The following is a 22,293-nucleotide window of genomic DNA, read 5'->3' on the forward strand; positions in this document are numbered from 1 at the left end:
TAATTACCAGTCATTAATTGACGAATTAATTAATGTTTATATTGATTCATGTCTTGTCTATGCCAATGAAAATTTGTGCTAATCTCAGCTTGATCCGTGAATGGGTGTGGGAATAATTTTATGTACAAACTTTTTTCCAGACAGACAAACGGACAGACAGAAAGACAGACAGACTGAGTGAGTTAATATTTATGTTATACAAAAATAAATTGGAAATGTATGTTTGACTTATCAAAATAATAACATCATCTTGGTATACATCACTTTATACGTCCCTCTGAGAACACTGCTCTCCATGGACTCAACGCATCAAGTCAGGCCACGTTTCTCCCTCAAAAGGTTTCAGTGCATGGACTAAAGGTTTGAACTCCCTATTGATCTCAGACAAATAACACGCTTCAGTACATTCAAGAAGAACATTAACACCTATCAGTTCAAAACTTGTTTAGATTATATTGTCATTTTAGCTGTCGTGATTATGTTTGTAATGTTATCACAGCGCCCTGAGCCTACATCATGTTTGTAGTGTTATCACAGCGCCCTGAGCCTACATCATGTTTGTAATGTTATCACAGCGCCCTGAGCCTACATCATGTTTGTAATGTTATCACAGCGCCCTGAGCCTACATCATGTTTGTTAGGAGCGCTCTATAAATTAAATGATTATTATTATTTATATTGTTATTGTTAGGACTCTGAGATGAACAACTGTAGTCAAACGAAATGTGGGTCAATAAAATGATCTTCTTCTATTGTGTGTGAGATGAAATGTTTTAATTTATGGTTGGTCGGTAGTAAACTGATACAAACTGTGGAAAAAAAAACAGTTTTTTATTATATTAATATGATAGTTAGTTACCTCTTATCTTTCATTTATCAAAATACTAATTTTGAATACTAAGTATTGCTACTTGGTAATAGGAAATGTATACTACTGTAGGTCCTACTATAAAACACCAAAGCGAGTCGTAATAAGGAAGGACATTGTCTCTGTTCACTTGACCATAGCCAACTTCTGGACACGACACCCCCCCCCCCAAACCTCTGGACACGACACACCCCCCACCCAAACTTCTGGACACGACCCCCCCACCCAAACTTCTGGACACGACACCCCCCCCACCCAAACTTCTGGACAAGACACCCCCCCCCCCCAAACTTCTGGACACGACCCCCCCCACCCAAACTTATCATTATGGATGTCATTTAACCCACTATTTTTTTTTTATCCCACTCACAGTCATCCAGCAGGAGTCCCTCATTTAGGTCACATGTTTAACAGACGTTACCATTTTATAATTGCGGGCGTGGCCGAAATAGCTCAGTTGGGAGAGCGTTAGACTGAAGATCTAAAGGTCCCTGGTTCGATCCCGGGTTTCGGCACTCGTGTGATTATACTTTTTTTATGTTTGTTTTCCATTTTCAATTTAGTTTAATGCTAACTGTTGTGCAAAGCTCTAGGGACTACATAACACACTTTTATTGATTTTGTTTTCTATATTTTACTTAGCTGACTTTTTTTTTCTAAGTGCATTGGCTCTCCCTGAAGGTGGTTGGTTAGCGTCATTCATCTTTAGGTGGTTGTTTAGCGTCATTCATCTTTAGGTGGTTGTTGTGGATAGCACTGTTGTCTTGTCTGCCTAACTAGAGTTTCCAGCTGCCTATTCGACTGTCACCACAATCAATATTACTAATACAGGTACTCATTATATAGGGCAGTGGTTCACCTATTAGGATGTGCGAACCACCAGGGGTCCGCGAGACGACCGAAGGGGGTCCGCAGAAAGATGAGCTAAAAACCAGTTTATCCCAGTTTATCCGATCTGATAACTTGAACAAGAATCAACTCGCCCCCCCCCCTTTTTCACTACTGTTTACTACTGATGAATATGTCCTCTATAAATGAAGTTTCTTCTTCCTCTTGGCGCACTTCAATATATGTTGGAAGGTGGTCCTCTGCCATGAACTGTGCGGTGGTTTCCAGATCTGCAACTCTCTATATAGTTTTTATTCTGTTTTTAGCTTCCGGGACATGTCTGAATTCGACTGTGTCCGGTTCTGAGACGAAATATGATATGTTGGTCATAATGGTATAGGTATAGGTATCTTTTTTCTTGAAATTTGTGTGAGAGCTGGTCCATTTCTCGTTTATTCAACTCTCTGGGGGTTTTTGTTCAGTTTTTTTCTGGTAGATTGGGAATTCGGATTGTATAGTCATTCTCCCATCTTTGACCTATATATCTGCTTTTTCATTGCCTTCTTATTCAATGTGGCCTGGGATCCGTTGGGGGACTGTTACCTTGCTGCTGTTGTTGAGATGTACAAGAGTTATAAACATAATAGACACGCCTTTAACACAATGTTGTTCTATTTCATTTGATACATATAGAATATGCATTTATGTATCTTTTTTACTTAGAAGTCCCTGGCAAGTTTTGAATATACTGAGGGGTCCTAGGGTCAAAAAAAAGGTTGAGAACCTCTGATATAGTATGAATAGCATAGCCTGGCCTCTCAATTACATCCCAATCTTCGTTCTAGTCCAAATTTTAAAGATGACTGTCTTTGAAAACAAACTAGTATTGTCATTTCAAATACGACCGAAAAAACTCGAGGGTAGGGCGAGTTAGAAAAAGATGCGAGGTAATGGCGAGTTAGAAAAAGATGCGAGATAATGGCGAGTTAGAAAAAGATGCGAGGTAATGGCGAGTTAGAAAAAGATGCGAGGTAATGGCGAGTTAGAAAAAGATGCGAGGTAATGGCGAGTTAGAAAAAGAGGCAAGGTAATGGCGAGTTAGAAAAAGATGCGAGGTAATGGCGAGCTAGAAAAAGAGGCGAGGTAATGGCGAGTTAGAAAAAGATGCGAGGTAATGGCGAGTTAGAAAAAGATGCGAGGTAATGGCGAGTTAGAAAAAGATGCGAGGTAATGGCGAGTTAGCAAAAGATGCGAGGTAATGGCGAGTTTGAAAAAGATGCGAGGTAATGGCGAGTTAGAACAAAGAGAGTCAGGTGATGAAGAAAAGAAAGCTATTCTTCCCTTGTCAAATAAAGTCTTAAAAGAAAACCTCAAATCTTGTCTTCGATTGATGAGCATTTGAATTTGTGTTTGTCACAAATACAGTTTTTGCTAGATACTAACAGTAGTGAATCCAAACAGGCTGTGTTATTGGTTAGACTGATGTTCACTTGTTTCACTGGAGTGTCTCTTGTTTTAAAGCAGTACCAGGCAATAGTGACCTGACGTCATACATTGTAATGAATGTTTTCTTTACTTCTATAGCGGCCATTAGGACTACTGGACATTTTATTGTCTGGACCAATAGCGGCCACCAATACTACTGGACATTTTATTGTCTGGACCAATAGCGGCCACCACTACTACTGGACATTTTATTGTCTGGACCAATAGCGGCCACCACTACTACTGGACATTTTATTTTCTGGACCAATAGCGGCCACCAATACTACTGGACATTTTATTGTCTGGGCCTATAGCGGCCACCACTACTACTGGACATTTTATTGTCTGGGCCTATAGCGGCCACCACTACTACTGGACATTTTATTGTCTGGGCCTATAGCGGCCACCACTACTACTGGACATTTTATTGTCTGGGCCTATAGCGACCACCACTACTACTGGACATTTTATTGTCTGGGCCTATAGCGGCCACCACTACTACTGGACATTTTATTGTCTGGGCCTATAGCGGCCACCACTACTACTGGACATTTTATTGTCTGGGCCTATAGCGGCCACCACTACTACTGGACATTTTATTGTCTGGGCCTATAGCGACCAGTAAGACTACTGGACATGTTTGTCTACTTGTACAGCGGCCAGAGTGTTTTCTATTCTGATTTAATTTTAAGTAGTCTGATTCTTAAGGTCAAGTTTATGTGACTTTCAAGGGCACGTCGAATGATTTTCGAAGTTATTTCTGATTTTTAAGAAAAATCGAACTACAGTTGAAAAAAACAACAATCATTCATACTAAAATCTTTAGAGTGCGTTGACGGTCATTGCCATCACGACCGAAAGATCGTGGGCGACGTGGGTTCCAGCCCTTCTTGCGTATCGACTTCATCATAGTAATTCTTGAGTAACGACTTCATCATAGTGAGGCTATGCAGTAGTCCTAATTCTTGGTTTAAGCCTTGAGTTCATAAGAAGAAGTGTTCCTGTAGTGCAGTGACTTAGTTGATAGTACCCCACCCTGAACACAGACGGGCTTGTTTTACTAGTAGACTAGTAGGTGACTATCACAGTAGAGTAGTAGGCCAAGCCTTGGAACAGTTGATTTATATCATGAAGCACAGACTAACAAAATATCGAACTCACAGCAAGAAAAAAAATGATAGATAGGAAGAAACAGAAGAGAAGAAATAGGAGAGGAGGTTTCCTCTTTCCAGTCTCCTCTTCAACTCTTTTCCTCCTGAACAGAAATACGACAAGAAAATAAAAACTCACGCCCGATCTGACGTACAACGCGCGAAGTGGGCGTGGTCAGAGTCCACCCCCCAGCTGCTGACACACGAGTCTACTCGTCCGGCCCTGGACTCTCGCCTGACAGCTCATTTATTATCCCGAGCCGGGGGGAAAAACGCTGGCGTGATTGACAGATTTAGTAGCCGAGCTCGGCGAGTCTCCGACAGCCCCCCTGCAGTCTCACCGCGCTGTCTTGTCGGCGGGCTGGCCGAGCGCGCTGGAGGGCTGCAACCCTGGTCTCTTCCCCTGACAGCTTTCTAGGATTTGTTTGCACACCCGCTATCTTTCTCTCTCTCTCTCTCTTTCCCTAGTTTTTTTTTTTTCTTCTTTTTTTTTCGCGAACAGGACTATCACAGGGGCAGTTTTTTTTTGACTGGCAGCTGACCACGGTTGCGCAACGGACGACTAAGCAGAAACACTCAAACTCTGCGACAAACTACAGAACGGGCCGCCATAGATCATGTACTATTATATGGCCTAGATACTGACTTACCCGTGTGTGCTTTACTATTTTTTTGGTTACCTTCAATGTTGGTCAGGCTGGAGGCAGCAGTTGAAGGTAGATCTCGATCCCGCGTGCTATGCTGCACCCACCTACCATTGACGTCCGTGTCAGCTAATGGAGGGGTTCAGCACCTATCAGTCTTGACAATACCCTCAGCACTGACGGGCTGGTATTGCTAGTAGGTCGCTAACATAGTGCCTTGTGTTGGAGTGTAAACACACAGCCGTTTCGAAATCTCGGAAAGTGTTAGTTGTTCTATTTGTTATTTATTTATTTCTGGATAATTCCTGCTTTGGATTTTGTATACACATTCATGGATTTAACTATTTTTCTGTGTGGATTATACAATATCGAAACGGTAATAACTTTTTAAGTTGTTTGTTTTATTTATGATTTTAGTTTAATATGCGCCGTAAATAACTTGACTCTAGATCTAAAAATTCTACCTTAGATCTAGTCTAGTTCGAGATATAATGTAAATCTGGAGAGAGACCGCTAGATGTTCTAGAAGTCTAGATCTAAAAAAAAATATTTAAAAAAATATATAAATGATTTAAATCTAGATAGATAAACTTTTCATTCTAATTTGAATATAGATCTAGGCGTAGTTCTAGAATTGTATCGGATACAATGTTCCATAGGTGTTGTCTGTTGATGGAAAAAAAGATAAACCGTGTGAAGTGGGGGTGTAGGAGAAGAGCCACATAGATATTTTTTTCTCTCTTTTGGTAGTGACAGATATGGCACTCAGTATGTCATGACACAGTGTTAATGTGTGTGTCGGGTTGGTGTGTGTGTGGGGGGGGGGGGGATTTCCAATAAATATATTCAACTTCCAGTTGCCCTTATAACTCTAGAATAGACCTAAAACAATTTTCAAACTACTCGAAAAAATAGATCTAGAACTTTCTGTACAAAATGTTCAATCCATCAAGGTAAAATTTGATTGAATTAGAAATACTTATGCAGTAGATCTAGATTTATAAGAGTAAATTAAAAAGGTACTGGAATCAATCGGTTCCAAAAGTACACATTCTCATCAATGCATCGTCACACAAAAGTCGGATCTAGATCTAGATCTAGTTGTGTATATATTGTACATGCTAAGAAATACGCTCTAAAAATATTTAGATGTAGTCTAGGTCTAGGTCTGGGTTTAGATCGCGATTCTTCTTTATAATCTTCAATATAATAAAATTTAAAAAGAAAAAAAAAACAACTAGATCTAGTTTTTAAAATCTTGCCAAAACTTTTCCGATCCTATTCAGCCGATGTCAAGAAGAGATAAAAATTTTTTTTTTTTTTTTTTAAAAATAAAACTTTATATACACTCATCTAAAATTCATAACTACACAGCGAACTCCCCGAGCGACGCATTCAAATTAGACTTTCAAATGTCGTCTGCTACTCTTGTGCGTTATTGAAATCAACGTTCGTGATAACCATCATCCCATGGGCAGACGTGAACATTTTAAGAGATTGGAAAAATAAAATAAAAACTTTTACTGGATAAACCTTGATCTAAGATTTTTGCATAAAGGACAAAACAAAATATTTTAAGAAAAAATACAAGTTGCTTGAATAATAACAATTTTGTTGGGAAGACATTTTAGATTTTAAAAAGTTGTCAATAAATAGAGTAAAAAAAACTAGATGTAGATCTGTAACTTGTTCCAAGATGCTTAGACCTAGATCTAGTTCTTGTTAGCTCTTCTGATTGGCAGTAATGCAATTCTCCATCATAATTGTATACATAGGCGCTATTATTAACAAATAGATTTCTATGTGTCTGAATATTTAAGTCAGTGGCGTAGCAACTTTGGCTAGAGGGGGCTCAATGCGCCCGGCCCACGATCAATAGGGGCCCAAATAGTGAGAATTTAAATGCTTTAAATTCGGACATAGTTTTAGAAGAACCATTGTATATTTATTGCTATTAAATTGGATTTATATCTAAGATATGAGATTTAAAAAAATCGTTATACAATTAGTTACTTAAGAAAGGTAACTCTTAAATTGTCACCGCAGTGTTTCATTCAATACTAACGTATTAGATTTTAAATAATAATAAAAAATAATACTAATAATAAATAAGTAAACAATATGAGAGTACCTTACAAGACAACAATATGTCGTTTTTTTTTTGTGAAGTGTTTTTTTTTTATAAACATTTCGTTATGAATTCGCTCATTAAAAACCATGAATAATGTGTAGGCATTGACAGAAAACATAAGCATTAACATTCCAAACAATCCACCATACACACTGATAGATGTCTTCAATCATAGGAAAACTAAGAAACCTCGCAAGGATTAAAAAAAAAAAAAAAGCGATATCAAAGATCAAAAGCTGTAGAACTCTATAACTCGTCTACTTGCTTAGCTCAAAGTCTACTATGATTTAAGATCTCATACGAAATGCTACTGAAATTGCGCTATATGAATTTCCTTTTTTTGTTGACTTAGATATAGATGCAGGAAGATTTTAAATCATTGTGCAGTTTGATTAGTCGGCCTTTTATTTTCTATTTCATTGGGGCCACTGTATTCTTTTCGCCTAGCGCCTCCAAATAACATAATGCCGGGCCTGCTTCTAGTCATAACCAATTCCTAAGTTAAATAACTCTGCTTGATACACATCACCCACAATTGATCTACTTGAGTTACACTCGTCAATGCCACAACGCATCATAACATGTATCGCCCACTGTAGAACGGAGACTACGTCATGTTTGGGAACAGTCACTCTTTCAATTACTTTTTTTATTTTAATTTTAGAAATATGTCATTGGAAATAAGTTTTTGTAGTACTGAGCGTACGGCTTAATATGGGTTCAGCCACACTTTAATTACCTGAGGGGTGCCTAACATTGTATGCCTGAACCCGGGACCGCGGGGACCTTGCTACGCCACTGTATTTATGATTACTTACGTGACGGCTCGAATTGAGACCGTCTGTTGCATAAAATACAAGTGAATAACCAGAGTTAAAAACCCAGATCTAGATCTAGATCTATATAGATGCAGAATTGACCTCTTCAACAACTTTGTTGTCAACACAAATAGAGTTGCGTTTAAAAAACAAAAACATAGCGAATACATTTGACGACAGTTCCGTTATAAATGGCGGTTTTTCGAAAGATGCCTTCACCAAAATCAAGACAATTGTCCCCCTTTGTGATTGCAAAATACCCCCCCCCCCTTTTTTTTTTTTTGGTGATCTTAAAATCCACTTCTCCATGTGAAAATCTGAACCTAGTCTCTACGTCATTCTCTTTAACGTCACTGCTGACCTGAACAGGACAAGTCCCGAGCTGAGATCTTTTGTCTGATTATTGTGAACTCAAGTAATGCCTACTTGACTATGGTGCCTTCGTTACTACGTTGGTATCGCTTACCTTTCTACTTTAGTATCGCTTACATTTCTACCTTAGTATCGCTTACCTTTCTACTTTAGTATCGCTTACACCTTAGTATCGCTTACCTTTCTACTTTAGTTTCGCTTACATTTCTATATAAGTGCCCGTTTAGTAGAGTAACTAAAGTAAAATAGTTACACATTATTGTTACGTGATAAGCAAGGCCCAGCAAGTCCAAGTAATAAAATGTCAAATGAAGGTTTCTAGCCTCAAGAGTCAATGTATCAATAGTAAATAATGTCATACAGTGGCCAAAAAATAAAAAGCATCACTTGCCTATAAAATGAATTGTTGATTTTGCCATAACAAAATTATTATCGCCCAATCTGGGTTACTAAATCATTACTCAGTAAAATATACATGCACATGAAATGAACATATAAACCGCAGTATAGCTATTAAAAGATATCGAATAGAGTGGGATATTAAATGAATATAGAATCTACATACATTATATTCATTTTACTACGGTCATAAAATCTTCCCGCATACCCGGTAAATAATTTGTATAAATTATTCATAACGCTATATAAAATGTCGCTATATAAAATTTCGCTACATAAAATGTCCTTACACAAAGTTAAATACACGGTACTGGATATTATGACAATATTGATGCATTTTAATTAAACGGCTTCTGTATGTTTCAGCGATATAAGTCATCGATAACCCCGTTACTCTAGATCCTAACTTACTTCCAAACTAAGGGAATACACTTTAGAATAGTACAAAATCAAAAGTTCAACTTCCACTACATGTATTCGCTGTTCATATGCGCCCAGAAATGAACCAGGTCCTAGGTCACGAACGCCATGAAAATACAATTGTTTCCTTAAAAGATCAGCTTGACAACTTTGAAAAATGTTTTCTTTGGAGAAACAAACAAATAAATTAAAACACTGAAATAAAACAAAGTAGTTCGTTTCCCTTATGGCGTCAAGCAAAATGTTTAAATACAGGGGAGAAAACGCATTCATTAGTCATTAGTTTTGTTATTATTATTATCCTTTCAAAGTGCTGGAAGATTTTTACAAAATATTCACAAGTAACAAATCTACATCTTTTCAGTAACAACATGCATAAATAATTAATTATTATATTAAAATAGATAACATACAATAATGCACATTTTCAACATTTGATCATCATATACAAAGATTGCACATAGCAGTTGCCACTTTGTCATAAAGTATGTCAAGTCCGATACAAGCAGAAAATGAAGAAAAAGAAACACCTTGTGGTTACCATACTCTACATTATTAGGCGCTGGTCAGTGTCAGTCGACTTTTAGAAAGCTGGCTAGAAATACGCACGCTACATCTGGACAGTTCAAATTCTTTCAAAACTTTTTTTTCAACGGTGTGTGAATGTGTTTTGAAAAAAAGGGGTGGGAGGGGGGGGGCATCTTGAGATGGAATAGTTTTACAAAAAGTCAAACGATAAACTAGTGCCTGGCTAACCAGAGTGAAACTAATCGAATCCCTGGCTCATAGAGACTCCCAAATACTGCTGCCAAGTATAAATATGTTTTCACGAATCTTGATGCGCAATAGAACAAACAAAAAAAAAAAGCTTAGCTTGAAAAGAGTATCGCATAAGCGTAATTATTATACAATTAAAATTATTGATTCATTTTAAATACATACAACCAAGGACCGCATTAGACCCGCGGCCCTTAGATGTCAAACACAATGAAGAACCACAAAAAAAGAAAGTTTTTTTTTGAAGTGTGAATTTCTCTTGTTTGAGTACAATGAGCAATTTACAATTTCTAGACGTAATTAATTTATAATTAACAATGTTCACGTTGATTGCAATTATCAAAACATTTGGCGGAATCGGTGTGTGTCTGGTCTGTTGACAGATATTGTGTAAGTGTGGTTGATATGAATAATAATGTTTGCATTGAAGGAAATCAAGTAAATTTCATTAAATGGTTTCAGATATTTCGTATTGTGTTTCGACTCCTCTTTATAGCTGAACTAGTTTTAAATATCGAGGGCAAGGCTTCAATAAAATACACAAAAGACGATTAATAATAATCTAGTCTGTTTTCTTAATAACAATCTAGTCTGTTTTCTTAATAACAATCCAGTCTGTTTTCTTAATAACAATCTAGTCTGTTTTCTTAATAACAATCTAGTCTGTTTTCTATATAATGTGTTTTATTAAGCTCTTGGTAGCCACCATCTTGTTGTGTTTATGTTTTGGTCTAGATTTCAATCGCCTTATATTCAGCTGTATAGTTTTATCTTTATGTAGATCAATTCACACACACACACCACTCCTTCCACACACACACACACGACTTCGGCAATCGACTTGAGTTCTAGTCACTTCAAAGATTTGTAGCTTACTCTCTGAACCACCAACTTGCTGACAGCTCGGTGTCTTCAGCTGACAACAGCCTCTGTTCATTACAGTGGGTCAGGCTATTGATTCGCAGATTTACGGAGTCCTGGTCTACAGTGTTGATTATCACATTTACCTAGGGTCTCCCTAATCCGTGCTATTGTTTGACTAATAGCCAATTAGTCATTTCTAAACAGCAATTAGGACAGGAACAGTGGCGATCGGTTGTAAGTCTAGCAGGTCTTACAAATACAGCTATTGAGGCTTGCCGCCACTAATTCCAAAGTCATGCAACCCACAGCTTGTGTAGTGCAGTACAAGTGTAGCACTAATACAAATTTTGGTTATTGGTCAGTTATATCCGAGTATATCCAGACATCACTTTTGAGTTTATTTATTTGATTTTTTTTTATATTTTGTTAACGTTTTTGTGAAATATTTTCACATATCTATTTAATTCCAGACCTGAAAGTCAATGTAAAAAAAATAATGGATAAATTGATTTAAAAATTATTTAATAATAATAATTTTCACCGCATTTTTATTTTATTTTATGTTTCGCATGTTTCTTTCAAAGCTATAGCAGGACCGCAGGTGGGGTGGTGGGCGGGATTCGAACCCGGGATAACCGAGACGATAGTCTCACGACCATTCCTCTCTTAATATTTCTTGTTTGCTTACTATGAGTGTTACTACTCGCTGTTCAAGTCACATGACTTATTTCTAATTTTAGTCTTAGCGTTTAATGTTTGTACATTTGTGTTATAGGGGACTATTTGTACTTATATCTAGTAGATTACAAACCCCCTTCCTTTTAAATAAATCGAAATTTTGGCCAAAAATGAAAGTACTCGTTCTCCTTTTAAATTTGGCTGCTCGGCTTTTAATGTCTCGTAGCTCCTGTACGGGTCTAACTGGCCTCCGTCTGAGAGTGAGGGTAGGAACTCTAATTCTCTTAGAGGCTCAGATGAGAATGTCTGTGTCGCCCATACATGACGTCATCAACACTCCATCAGAAGGATAAAACACGCCGCGGCAGTGTGAAACGGAACAAAATGGTCATGTGGATGGAGCAGCCAAATGTCTGTTCTGGAGCCTTCTGTCTGTTCTGATTCCGAGCACGCAATTTGGCCATCACTCGGACTAACTGATTCACCAGGTCTCGCAGTCGTTGTAGGTTGGTCCTTAGTCTCTCTCCCGCCTCATTATAGGAGTACTCTTCAACTAAAGCAACTTTCTCTTCGTCTCTCTCTCCATCTACCTCCGTCGTTCATTCCTGGCAGAGCGCATGCACGCACAAACACGAGAGATACGAAAGACAAGTAGATCGCTACATATACGATACTGTAGGTCTGGAAACTGAGAGAGAGCGAGAGACCGAGAGAGAGGGGGAGAAAGAGAAAGAGAGACAGATGAATCAGGAAGCGAAAAACAGTTGCCTGCCTCCCTCCGTCTCTTCACGGTTCACAGGCTCCGACTATGTCCATGTTTATGTTTTTATTCCGCGTGAGTGAAAAAAAAAGTTAAGCGTTCAACCTTGTGGGGGGCTTCAGTTGATACTATGGAATAGGAGGGGGCAAGGGCGTAAGCAGTTGACTCGATGGCATTAGCCATTAACCCTTGGTGATCCGTATGTTAGGCAGAACAACTGGTGTACACACGGACACAGAAAGTTAGCCTGTCTGGAATAGGGGCTGTAGTGTTAGTTTGTATCTTCCCTCAAATATTTATTCAATAAAGATAAATGCAGAGACTTAGAAGACACCAATATTTTCTCAAATAATTTAATGTATTATTTTAATTTCGTTATTGACTTGAGAAACCTCAAACACACTGCATATATTCTTGATACTAAATGTAAACTTGTTATTATAAACATTTTAAAATAGTAATTAGATTATTAGCATTAACGACAAATTACTACGCTAATAAGGAAATAAACTAAACACTGTGTTTCATACTAAATTTTTAAAAAATAAGGCGCATAATCTAGTGAAACATATCGTATTTGGGTTTGGAATATGAGCCATTTAAACACTGAAAATAGCATTTTAAATATACACTGTTCCTATCTCGATGCGAAGAGCTCTACACTATCTTACCACAGTAAGTCTACAATCAAACGCCGATTTTGTTTTTTCCAAAATGTTGTTGATTGTATTGATCGAGAAGCTTAGAACTCTCTTTCCCAAACGAATAATGTTACGCCCTAGCACAGACCTGCAAGGAATGGCAACGAGCAAGGTTTGAACTTGGGACCATGGCGTCGTTTGCCAAAGAGTAGTTCCACACGACCAAGGTGCCATTGATAACAATGCCATTAGAAACTTAGGCTAATTTTCAATTAATATACATCTAATCTTTCAAATATATTGTTGTTGGTATTGACAGTTTTTTAAAGGAGATTTTCTGGCAAAGCGTCAAAAACATTTCGGGGGGTCAGTTCTACAGATTGGTAGATATCTACGGGTCTACACACACACACACACACACGATATAATCACTTGGATTATACAAACAAATCAACAAAGAATAAAACAAAGAGTAGCCATGTCCTGAAATGTTTCCTACCGACACGCGTATGATTAATATATCTGCCTCCTTGCCCGATAATTAGGTCCATCAAGCAAGAGGAGGCTATCTAGAGATGACCGGACCTGTTCTTTTGATTAGTTCTGATCAGGCCGCACTCAAAGTAGGCCATTCCGATAACTTCAGCCCCCCCCCCCGCGCTCTCCCTTTTCTCTCCTACCTCTCTCCAATGCTTCTAACAAGGAAGCGTTGGTTTCCCCCTATTGGCTGTCCTGTGGCCCAAGTGTCTTTGATGTTGTGTTATTTGCAATCATCAGTTCTGTTAGTGCTGATGATAGGATCTATATTTAGCCTGCATCTCCAGATGTATTCGTTGGACTCCTAAGATGTGGACCACTCGGTTGTTGGTTCGTTATTTGAAAGTCTTGCCCTCACCTATTGTTCTCGAGTCTTCTATTGGTACACGGAAATTGCTTGCGCAGTCGAGGGCTAGAAATTGTTTCCTTAGAAGATTTCCATTACAACTTTTTCATATTATTTTCTGCTTTATAGTTTTGACCAACTTGAATAAATCTTCCCGATCAAGTTTTGATTTCAAATGTGTTCAGTCCGTCAAAAACTAAAAAAAGTAAAATAAAAACCTCATAAATATTAAATAATTAAATTAAGGTAAAAAGACAATTTAGCAAACAAACAAAAAACAACAATAATAATAATAATAAAATAAAATAAAAATAAATAAAATATTAAAAAATAAAAATAAAAACGACACACAATTAATTCATTCATTAATAGTAAAATGTGTCCGTCACTGTCAACTATTTAATCATGTTTGAATAACTATATTATAATATACTCATTATTTATCATTCTAATATATTATTCTTAGCTACACTACTTTTAAACAATCACAATATGATGTTTAAGTTAAAATACTTTCTAAGACTGGAAAATAACAATAATAAATTCAAAATTATCAAAATAACAACAACAACGCCAACAACAACATCAGTAACATCAACAACAACAGCTATAACAACATCAATAAAACATCAACAACAAAGACTAAAGAGACCAAAGATGAACACTTTAAAAAAAAAATGTTGTATGTCACTTTTAAATAAAAATATCAAAGTCATTATCCTAAGAATATGAAGAAATGATACACATAACAATGTTCTTAATATGTTTGTTATATTCTATTCTCATGTTTCTATTTTTAGGTGGCCTCCAATGTTATCGTGACATCCCAAGGACCCTGACATTCACTGGGAGCCTTCATCTAGTCCAAAGAGCCCTCCTGGATTACCTCATTATTGTCTTGAAAGCACACCACTGAGGAGATAGAGAGAAAAAAACTTGCTCAAGGAAAATCGCTGTAAAAAGCCTCCATCTTATTAATTCCTCTTCTTACCTCCTCGGCTTATATATATACACACACACGAGTTGGATATTTCTAGACACAGCTTCGTCTTGTAGATTGTTCCAAAAGCAGACGACAGCAGCACAAAAAAAGTTTAATTCGGAGAATTTCCCGCCAGAAATCATTTTGATTAGTTTGATAACAAGCCATTTATAAAATCAATAATGTGTTTCCAAAATCTGGCCTGATATCTGTGAAAGGATACACCGAATTCTAACCAAATAATAATATCATTATATTTATTGTGGTTTGTATTTGTAGTGTCAGGTAATAGTGACCGCCTAATCTACCATTTAATTTTTTTTTTTTTAACTTATAAATATAATACGGTAAAATATTTTTTTATAAATTAATTTTAATTTTTAGGAATTTCTTCACGTATATATATATATATTTCAAAAAAATTACCGCTGGTATAGGAAATTCTTTTTTTTTTTTAATGTTAAAATCCATAAGTAAATTTTCTTAAAACTGAAAATAGTTCAATATTATGATCAGTTGTTCGTTATTTAAAATAGTACTACACCAGCTTATTTCATCTTAGTTTCATTTATTATCGCGGAGTGTTAATAATATTCTCTTATTTCGCTAATAAGGAATGATTTCTACATAATTCAGGATTCCTCTTATTTTTTTTTTTTTTGTGGCTCTTCTTCATAGCGTCTTTGACTGAACGGCGCTTGATTCATCTGTTGCCATTTTGATTTAAAATTTCTCACGTCTGCCTTGTAAAGAATAAAAAAAAAAGGCATAGTGGCGTCCCTTAGTGTTTGAATTTAAAATTGTGAAGTGGTTTTAAAAATAAATTAATCAAAGCAGCCACCACGACGATTCACGTCATCAGCAGCGCTGCGCCGGTCACCCCAGCAACGTCTTCATCACCGCCACCACCACCACTTCGAGCGACGTCAACATCATCGGCTACACACACGGCATCGTTGGCTAGCAGCGCTTAGCTCATGCCTGTAGTCTCCTCGGTCATGTCCTCTTCACTTCAGTACGACAGCGACCTGGCCGGCTACGGCGCCATGGACCCCGCCGGCATGTACGGGGACCCGCACCGCGGCATGGGGGTTACCCACCCGCTCACGCATACGGGCCTGAACCACGGGAGCTCCGGGCTGCACCAGCCCTACCCGACTCCGTACACGTCCCCAGCCAGCAATGTGCCCGGGGTGATGGGCACCTCACAAGACTCTCAGATGAAACGGGATAAAGACTCTATTTACTCGTGAGTCCTAGAGTGATTTAATATTTTGTTTTTAATTGTTTTTATTCATAACTTATCTAACTACATTCACAATATATATATATATATATATATATATATATATATATATATATATATATATATATATATATATATATATATATATATATACTGTGCTATATAAATACGCAATGCGGTATACATAGAACCATACGCATGTGCGTCCATTCTTACAATATACATCACATTATCGAATTAATTTAACACCTTGTATTATAATATATCACAAAACAGAAAAAAAACAACATACAAATAACTCACGATTGAATGTATTAGATGACATAGTCACATTCATGACCTTTTTAGAACTGTTTTATCTTCATTTTTACTTAGCGATCGGATAATTATCCATACTCCGAATTGTGTAGTTTTACACAAGCGTCTAATTTACAACAGTACAAAAACAGTACAAAAACAACTGTCTGGCTCAATTTCACGATAGTCAAGTCTCTCACTATAAAGCAAGTGAAATGTGAAGTCTCTCACTCTAAAGCAAGTGAAATGTGAAGTCTCTCACTGTAAAGCAAGTGAAATGTGAAGTCTCTCACTGTAAAGCAAGTGAAATGTGAATTCAACAATTTCTTGTAACTATTTATCGAAATATCTATTTTTTTTCTTCTTCACTTTCGTCGGTTATTGTGGTGTTTATTCTGTTGAGATTTTAGGATTGAATTTTATTAAAATAATGCAAAATAAATACACCAATATATAGATATATTTTAAAATTGTAAGAGTATATTCTTTTCATAGAATTACAAATACACCAACAATATTTCTACATTTTGGTTACTTACTTCACCATTTGTTGCCCCTGAGTTACTAATGAAGCCCATGTCATTACATATCAGCTTTTATCAGGAGATGTCTAGGAAAGATGTATTTATATAGCCTCCTCAATTATTTCTGTGCTTGAAGTCCACTAATGAAGTGTGTAGCTAGTCCAACCACCAGCCGCTAAGGCTACATAACCACGTGAAGCGGGATAAAACCCACAAACCTAACTTTTAATATATCGGAGTACATAAAACCCGTGAAAACTCGAAGACAAGCATTATTATAGTGATTAATATATAAACAGTATATAGATAGATAGAAAAAAAAACTAACCATATAGATCGTTAGGTCTATAAAGGGTAACTTTACTATATAAACATCTATAGAACAGATGATGTAAGGGTCATCTGTTTCTGTGGCCCACGGTTAACGAGTGTGCCATGAGTCCAGCACATCGACCAACCGCATTTACTTTTTCCTAACTAATGTCAGAAGCCAATAGCTTTACTGGTCAGCCACCGCCTCCAGAATGTATTATATAAACAACATAATATATTTCACTTTTCAGTTGTATAGAATCAAATGTCCAAGCTTTTTCATTTTTATTATTGTGTGGGCAACAGTGACATTTCAAAATGGCGTCCTTAATTTTGTTTATTATATCCAATTATTTTAAAACCTCTCGCAATCTTTGACTAGTCATTTTCTTGTTTTTTTTTAATTCCATTACATCGACACTATATTTCTTCGAATCGCTTTCTCTTCTTTTTCTCTCTTACTGAATTTTATTGCACGAAGATCGAAAACGAAATCTTAAAAATCTAAAAATTGAAGTAAACAAAAAGCAGATTATTGCAATGACATTTTTTAGTGAGAAAATTAATAATACTTAATACTATTTACATTAATTATATAATAGATGCGTTTTAGAACATTTCGAAAATTCTATCAGTGCAGCACCTGTTTTAATACACAATTAGAATATTTTAGAAGTCCTGACTGTAATATCTTACAAGAGTACCAGAATATACGCATTTAAATAGTTGATAAATCAAGAACTAATTTCCTTATTAAAAACGTAATATCTATCATGGCTATTATTATTATCATTTCATTTTAATGAGAATGTTTTGATATAAAACTCTGTATAGTGTCTGTAGTTGGAACCAATGACAATCTTTATTAAGAGGAATAAAGAACAATTACAGTATACCATTCTATTTACCCTTTGGAGAACCATAACAGTTTGTATATGTGTCTTACTTTCTTGTACAGTATAATACCTTATAAATACCGAATACCTTTTTTTTTAAAAATCAAGATTGTCTCTAAAATGGTCGCATCACGCAGACATATATATGACAGGACACGCACACATATATATGACAGGACAAGCACACATATATATGACAGGACACGCACACATATATGACACGAAACAAACTCTTAAAAAAAATAAATTATATATTAATTTGAAAAAATAGGGTCTAATTATAAAAATAAGTTGGGATAATTGATATGTTGTGTCCCCTTCTTCTCTTTGCACGCGCTGGCCCTATGTTTCACGTGCTGTCCCGTGTAATGACCCCGTGTAATGACCCCGTGTAATGACCCCGTGTAATGACCCCGTTACATCCGCAGAGTTTGTATTCTTGGATGTGTTTGAAATGGCCAACTTTACAGACATGCGCACAAACACAGAAGACAACTTGCAGCAGTCTTAAAAAAAAAACAAGCAACAGCAATTAACACGATTAGGGTTTTACCGTGTGTGAGATTATATGAATCTGAACAAGTGTGTGTGTGTGTGTTTGTATGCCATCAGTGCCAGGTGACAGTGACAGATAGGCCTGACATGTTGGCGGTGAGCTTCCTAACGTAAACAGACCAGAATCTCCGTCTTAGCGTCTACTGACTACAAACACTCCAATGTTCTAATATGTAGAGCATAGATCTATTCATTTTATAAAATGAAATTTAAAAAAAGAGATCTATTTATCACTGGGTCATTTAACCCATTACAGACTAACCCATCAGGTTCAAAGACTTGTATGTTGCATTGAACGTTGGACTCGGCCGCTGTTATAGAGTAGATAACTGGAGATAGTTTAAAACATAGAATACGTACAAACACACCTACATAAATACACAATGTAACAACTTACAAGCGTATGGGGCGTAGATACGGCTTCGAGACCTTGGTGGTCAGACCTGATTGCCTCCCCTTAGGTCCGGCACTGTTTCTTCCTCCTCAACACAAGTCCGAACAATAAATCTTCCAGTTCGTACAGAAAAGTCAGTGGAAACACAACAACAACAACAAAAAACACAAGAGCAATTGGAGCCCAAAAGACGTTGTCAGAATGGCCGATGTCAACATTGACAGTCATTATGTGTGTGTGTGTGAACCTAACAGTACCTTATACTGCCATCCAAGACTACGATACCTAAGACAAAGGTCAATAGAAGACAATTGCGCCCCCCACGTCCTTTTTCTTTCCCTACATTAAGAGATGTGTACCAAACGAAGGCTATTCATTCAGCCCGAAACTGTGAGTCCAAAACAAATCTATGTAACCTCTGACCCCTCTAACAATGTGGTATGTATAACTTAATGGATGACCCAACTCCTCCACCTACCATACTCCCTTTATCTAAGGCAAACATCCTGTTGTGTCTTTTTCTCCCCTCATGCCAGTGAGAAGTATGCCAACAACATACTGAGTGAGTTTATAAGCATGTCCCGTTGTCATAGCGAGGTCAGCGGTGAAAACAAATAGGTTCGTAAATATTCAACGAAAAAAAAAATAAATTCATTGCTTTAGACTACAAAAAACCAACATATCAAACTTTTGTTGTACCGTAAAATCGGGTGATCGTTAGTTTGTATCTACTATCAAAATATATAAAACGTATATAAAACGTATATAAAACGTATATAAAGCTTATATAAAACTTTTATAAAACTTTTATAAAACTTAGCGAAAAAAAAATGATGCATGTTCATATGATTAGAGTTCAATACAATGTAAAAGCAACAATATAAGCCACTACCCATACCGATATCTCTACCGGGTACACACATTTTATTTTTTTTAAATATACCCTCACATATTGATGTACTTTCAAATACAATGTACCAACAGTGGACCATCACATATAAATAAAACAAATAAAACATCCAACGAATGGATATAGGCGAGTACAAATAAGTATTTGTTGACATATAAAAATACCACCACACAAATAAGTATTTGTTGACATATAAAGATACCACCACACACATAAGTATTTGTTGACATATAAAGATACCACCACACACATAAGTATTTGTTGACATATAAAGATACCACCACACACATAAGTATTTGTTGACATATAAAGATACCACCACACACATAAGTATTTGTTGACATATAAAGATACCACCACACACATAAGTATTTGTTGACATATAAAGATACCACCACACACATAAGTATTTGTTGACATATAAAGATACCACCACACACATAAGTATTTGTTGACATATAAAGATACCACCACACACATAAGCTACCACGTCTAAATATGCCACCACATATAAGAAAGTTTCCACATATAAACTCGCTACCACATAGAAACTATCGGACAAACAGCAAACATCCTCAGTGACTTTATTGTTTGCTTGATTCTATGACCAGAAATGGACAGACCACTATCTGTCGTGTCTCAATGACCACCCAAGAAAAACGAAAGAATACCAAACTATATCATCTCCAGTAGTGTAGTGTATTATAGTGCCTACACTTATACTCATTAAATTCGCTCTTAGGCACATACACACAGAGTGGTCATGCAATCACACATACTGTATTTATTTGTCACTAAGCGATCTTCACCATGCATACATTGTCCAGGCAGCAACTCCAACACACATGCATACATTTCATAAGACCTCGAACACACACATACACATGTTCTAACTCACACACACACACTGTCGAACACACACACACACGTTCTTTCTATTTACGTATGTCTACATAAGCATCTTAGCTTTGACTTGAAGACCACCAACGTCTAGCAAACCAAACAGTTAATCCTATAAGCGATACCGCACGAGGTTCAAGTCTCCTCTCCCACCCCGTCTTTTCCCGCTATTGACGGATCGCGAGGCCGGTTTCAATCAATGATCTGGCTATTCAATCGACCCTCAGCGGAAAGGCTCTAACTGGAGCAGGCCTTTGGACGGAGAAGCGAAAAGGGGGAGGGACGCTCGAACGATTTATTCCCCCCCCCTCTCTCTTCCTTCTCCCTCCACTGTAATATGAAATGCAGAATATTCAATTTGAAAACTAAAAAAAAGGGGAATAATTATCCGAAAAACGCATACTCGACAAAAGAAGCGTGGATATTTGTATTTTGATAACAATTCGCTCGACAGATGTTTCAATTTTTGCTACTTAGCTATATTGTGTACATGCGATAATTTTTTTTTTACACAAAATCTTGCATTTTTTATCACACTACAGCTTTTGAATTTAAATGTCACCATTCAAAAACCATAACCCTCAATTTTATTCAAGAACCGTAACCCACAGTATAATGCAGATTAAAATATTATTAATTAATTTTTTAAATTACCCAAATAATTCCATTCATTCAATTTATTTTATTTTGCATATTTAATTAAGATGTATTTAATGTATTCTCATATCGCTCAAGTTAATCGCGCAAAGCAGATTTAGATAATTGAAATGATTACAAAGTTTTGGTATTTGGAGGACCATATTTTTATTTTTAGTTGGTATATTGATCACTGATGGCTGTCTGTATATCTATCTATCTATCCATATATATATATATATATATATATGTTTAAATCATTATTATACCTTATATGTAACATTCTTTCGTCCCAGAGAATACTTCGCTAGAGTGTCAAGTGTCTTTCGATTTAAATCCCTTTGAGTGGTTGACATGATATTCACACCTTCCAAACCAACCCCTCGGCAGGATATGTATTTAATAATTGTGCTTATTTATTTTCTGGACAAATAATATTGCGATACTTTTTCTAGTGTGCAAATTTTACTTTCACCACACTACGAGAATTGCTAATTCCCTAATTAGTACAAGAATCGGTAATTCCCAATCTATTAATGACGGGGGCGAAAATGAACGCGCCTTGTTACATTCTACTGCACAGAGAGCAGTGTCACGTTTTTATTGAGAAGATACAATTTTCTAAAGTTAGTTTTGAGACAAGTGTACAATTTAATAATGTACATGTCTCTCTGGTTGAAACTTCTCTTGTCTCTTCTCTTATTTTGTGTCACGTTTTGTCTCCTTCTTACATCATTCCGAATGAACGCAATACAAACTTCTACAATGTAAACTCATATTTACTTTGGTTATTGGGTGGTGTTTTTTAAACTCTGAAAGGGGAAAAGACGCTATTAGTTTTGTCTTGAATGTCTGTCCGTCCGCCCGTCCCGTTTAGATCTCGTAAACTAGCAAAGATATTGAAAATCCGACATCATAATAT

The 22,293-nt window shown here is 36.6% G+C and overlaps 1 protein-coding gene and 1 non-coding gene across 9 annotated transcripts in view; both read left to right on the forward strand.

The window, feature by feature from the left end:
• LOC106056956 (homeobox protein Meis1-like) overlaps positions 1-22,293 on the forward strand; it is a 336,165-nt gene that overhangs the window by 93,396 nt on the left and 220,476 nt on the right. For 3 of the 8 annotated variants that reach the window (XM_056024290.1, XM_056024287.1, XM_056024293.1), the window contains 2 exons: positions 14,520-14,986; positions 15,380-15,950. In XM_056024290.1, coding sequence (XP_055880265.1) covers positions 15,679-15,950 — 272 coding nt within the window. In that variant the 5' untranslated portion in view covers positions 14,520-14,986; positions 15,380-15,678. Of the gene's footprint in view, positions 1-4,730; positions 5,353-14,519; positions 14,987-15,315; positions 15,951-22,293 lie in introns of those variants that run through there. The other 5 variants (XM_056024288.1, XM_056024289.1, XM_056024286.1 and 2 more) reach the window with 5 other exon arrangements.
• On the forward strand, positions 1,311-1,383 carry Trnaf-gaa (transfer RNA phenylalanine (anticodon GAA)). Its single transcript has one exon. It is a non-coding gene; the product is annotated as a tRNA-Phe (tRNA).

Source organism: Biomphalaria glabrata, chromosome 3, assembly GCF_947242115.1.
Source record: "Biomphalaria glabrata chromosome 3, xgBioGlab47.1, whole genome shotgun sequence".
Lineage (NCBI taxonomy): Eukaryota > Metazoa > Mollusca > Gastropoda > Planorbidae > Biomphalaria > Biomphalaria glabrata.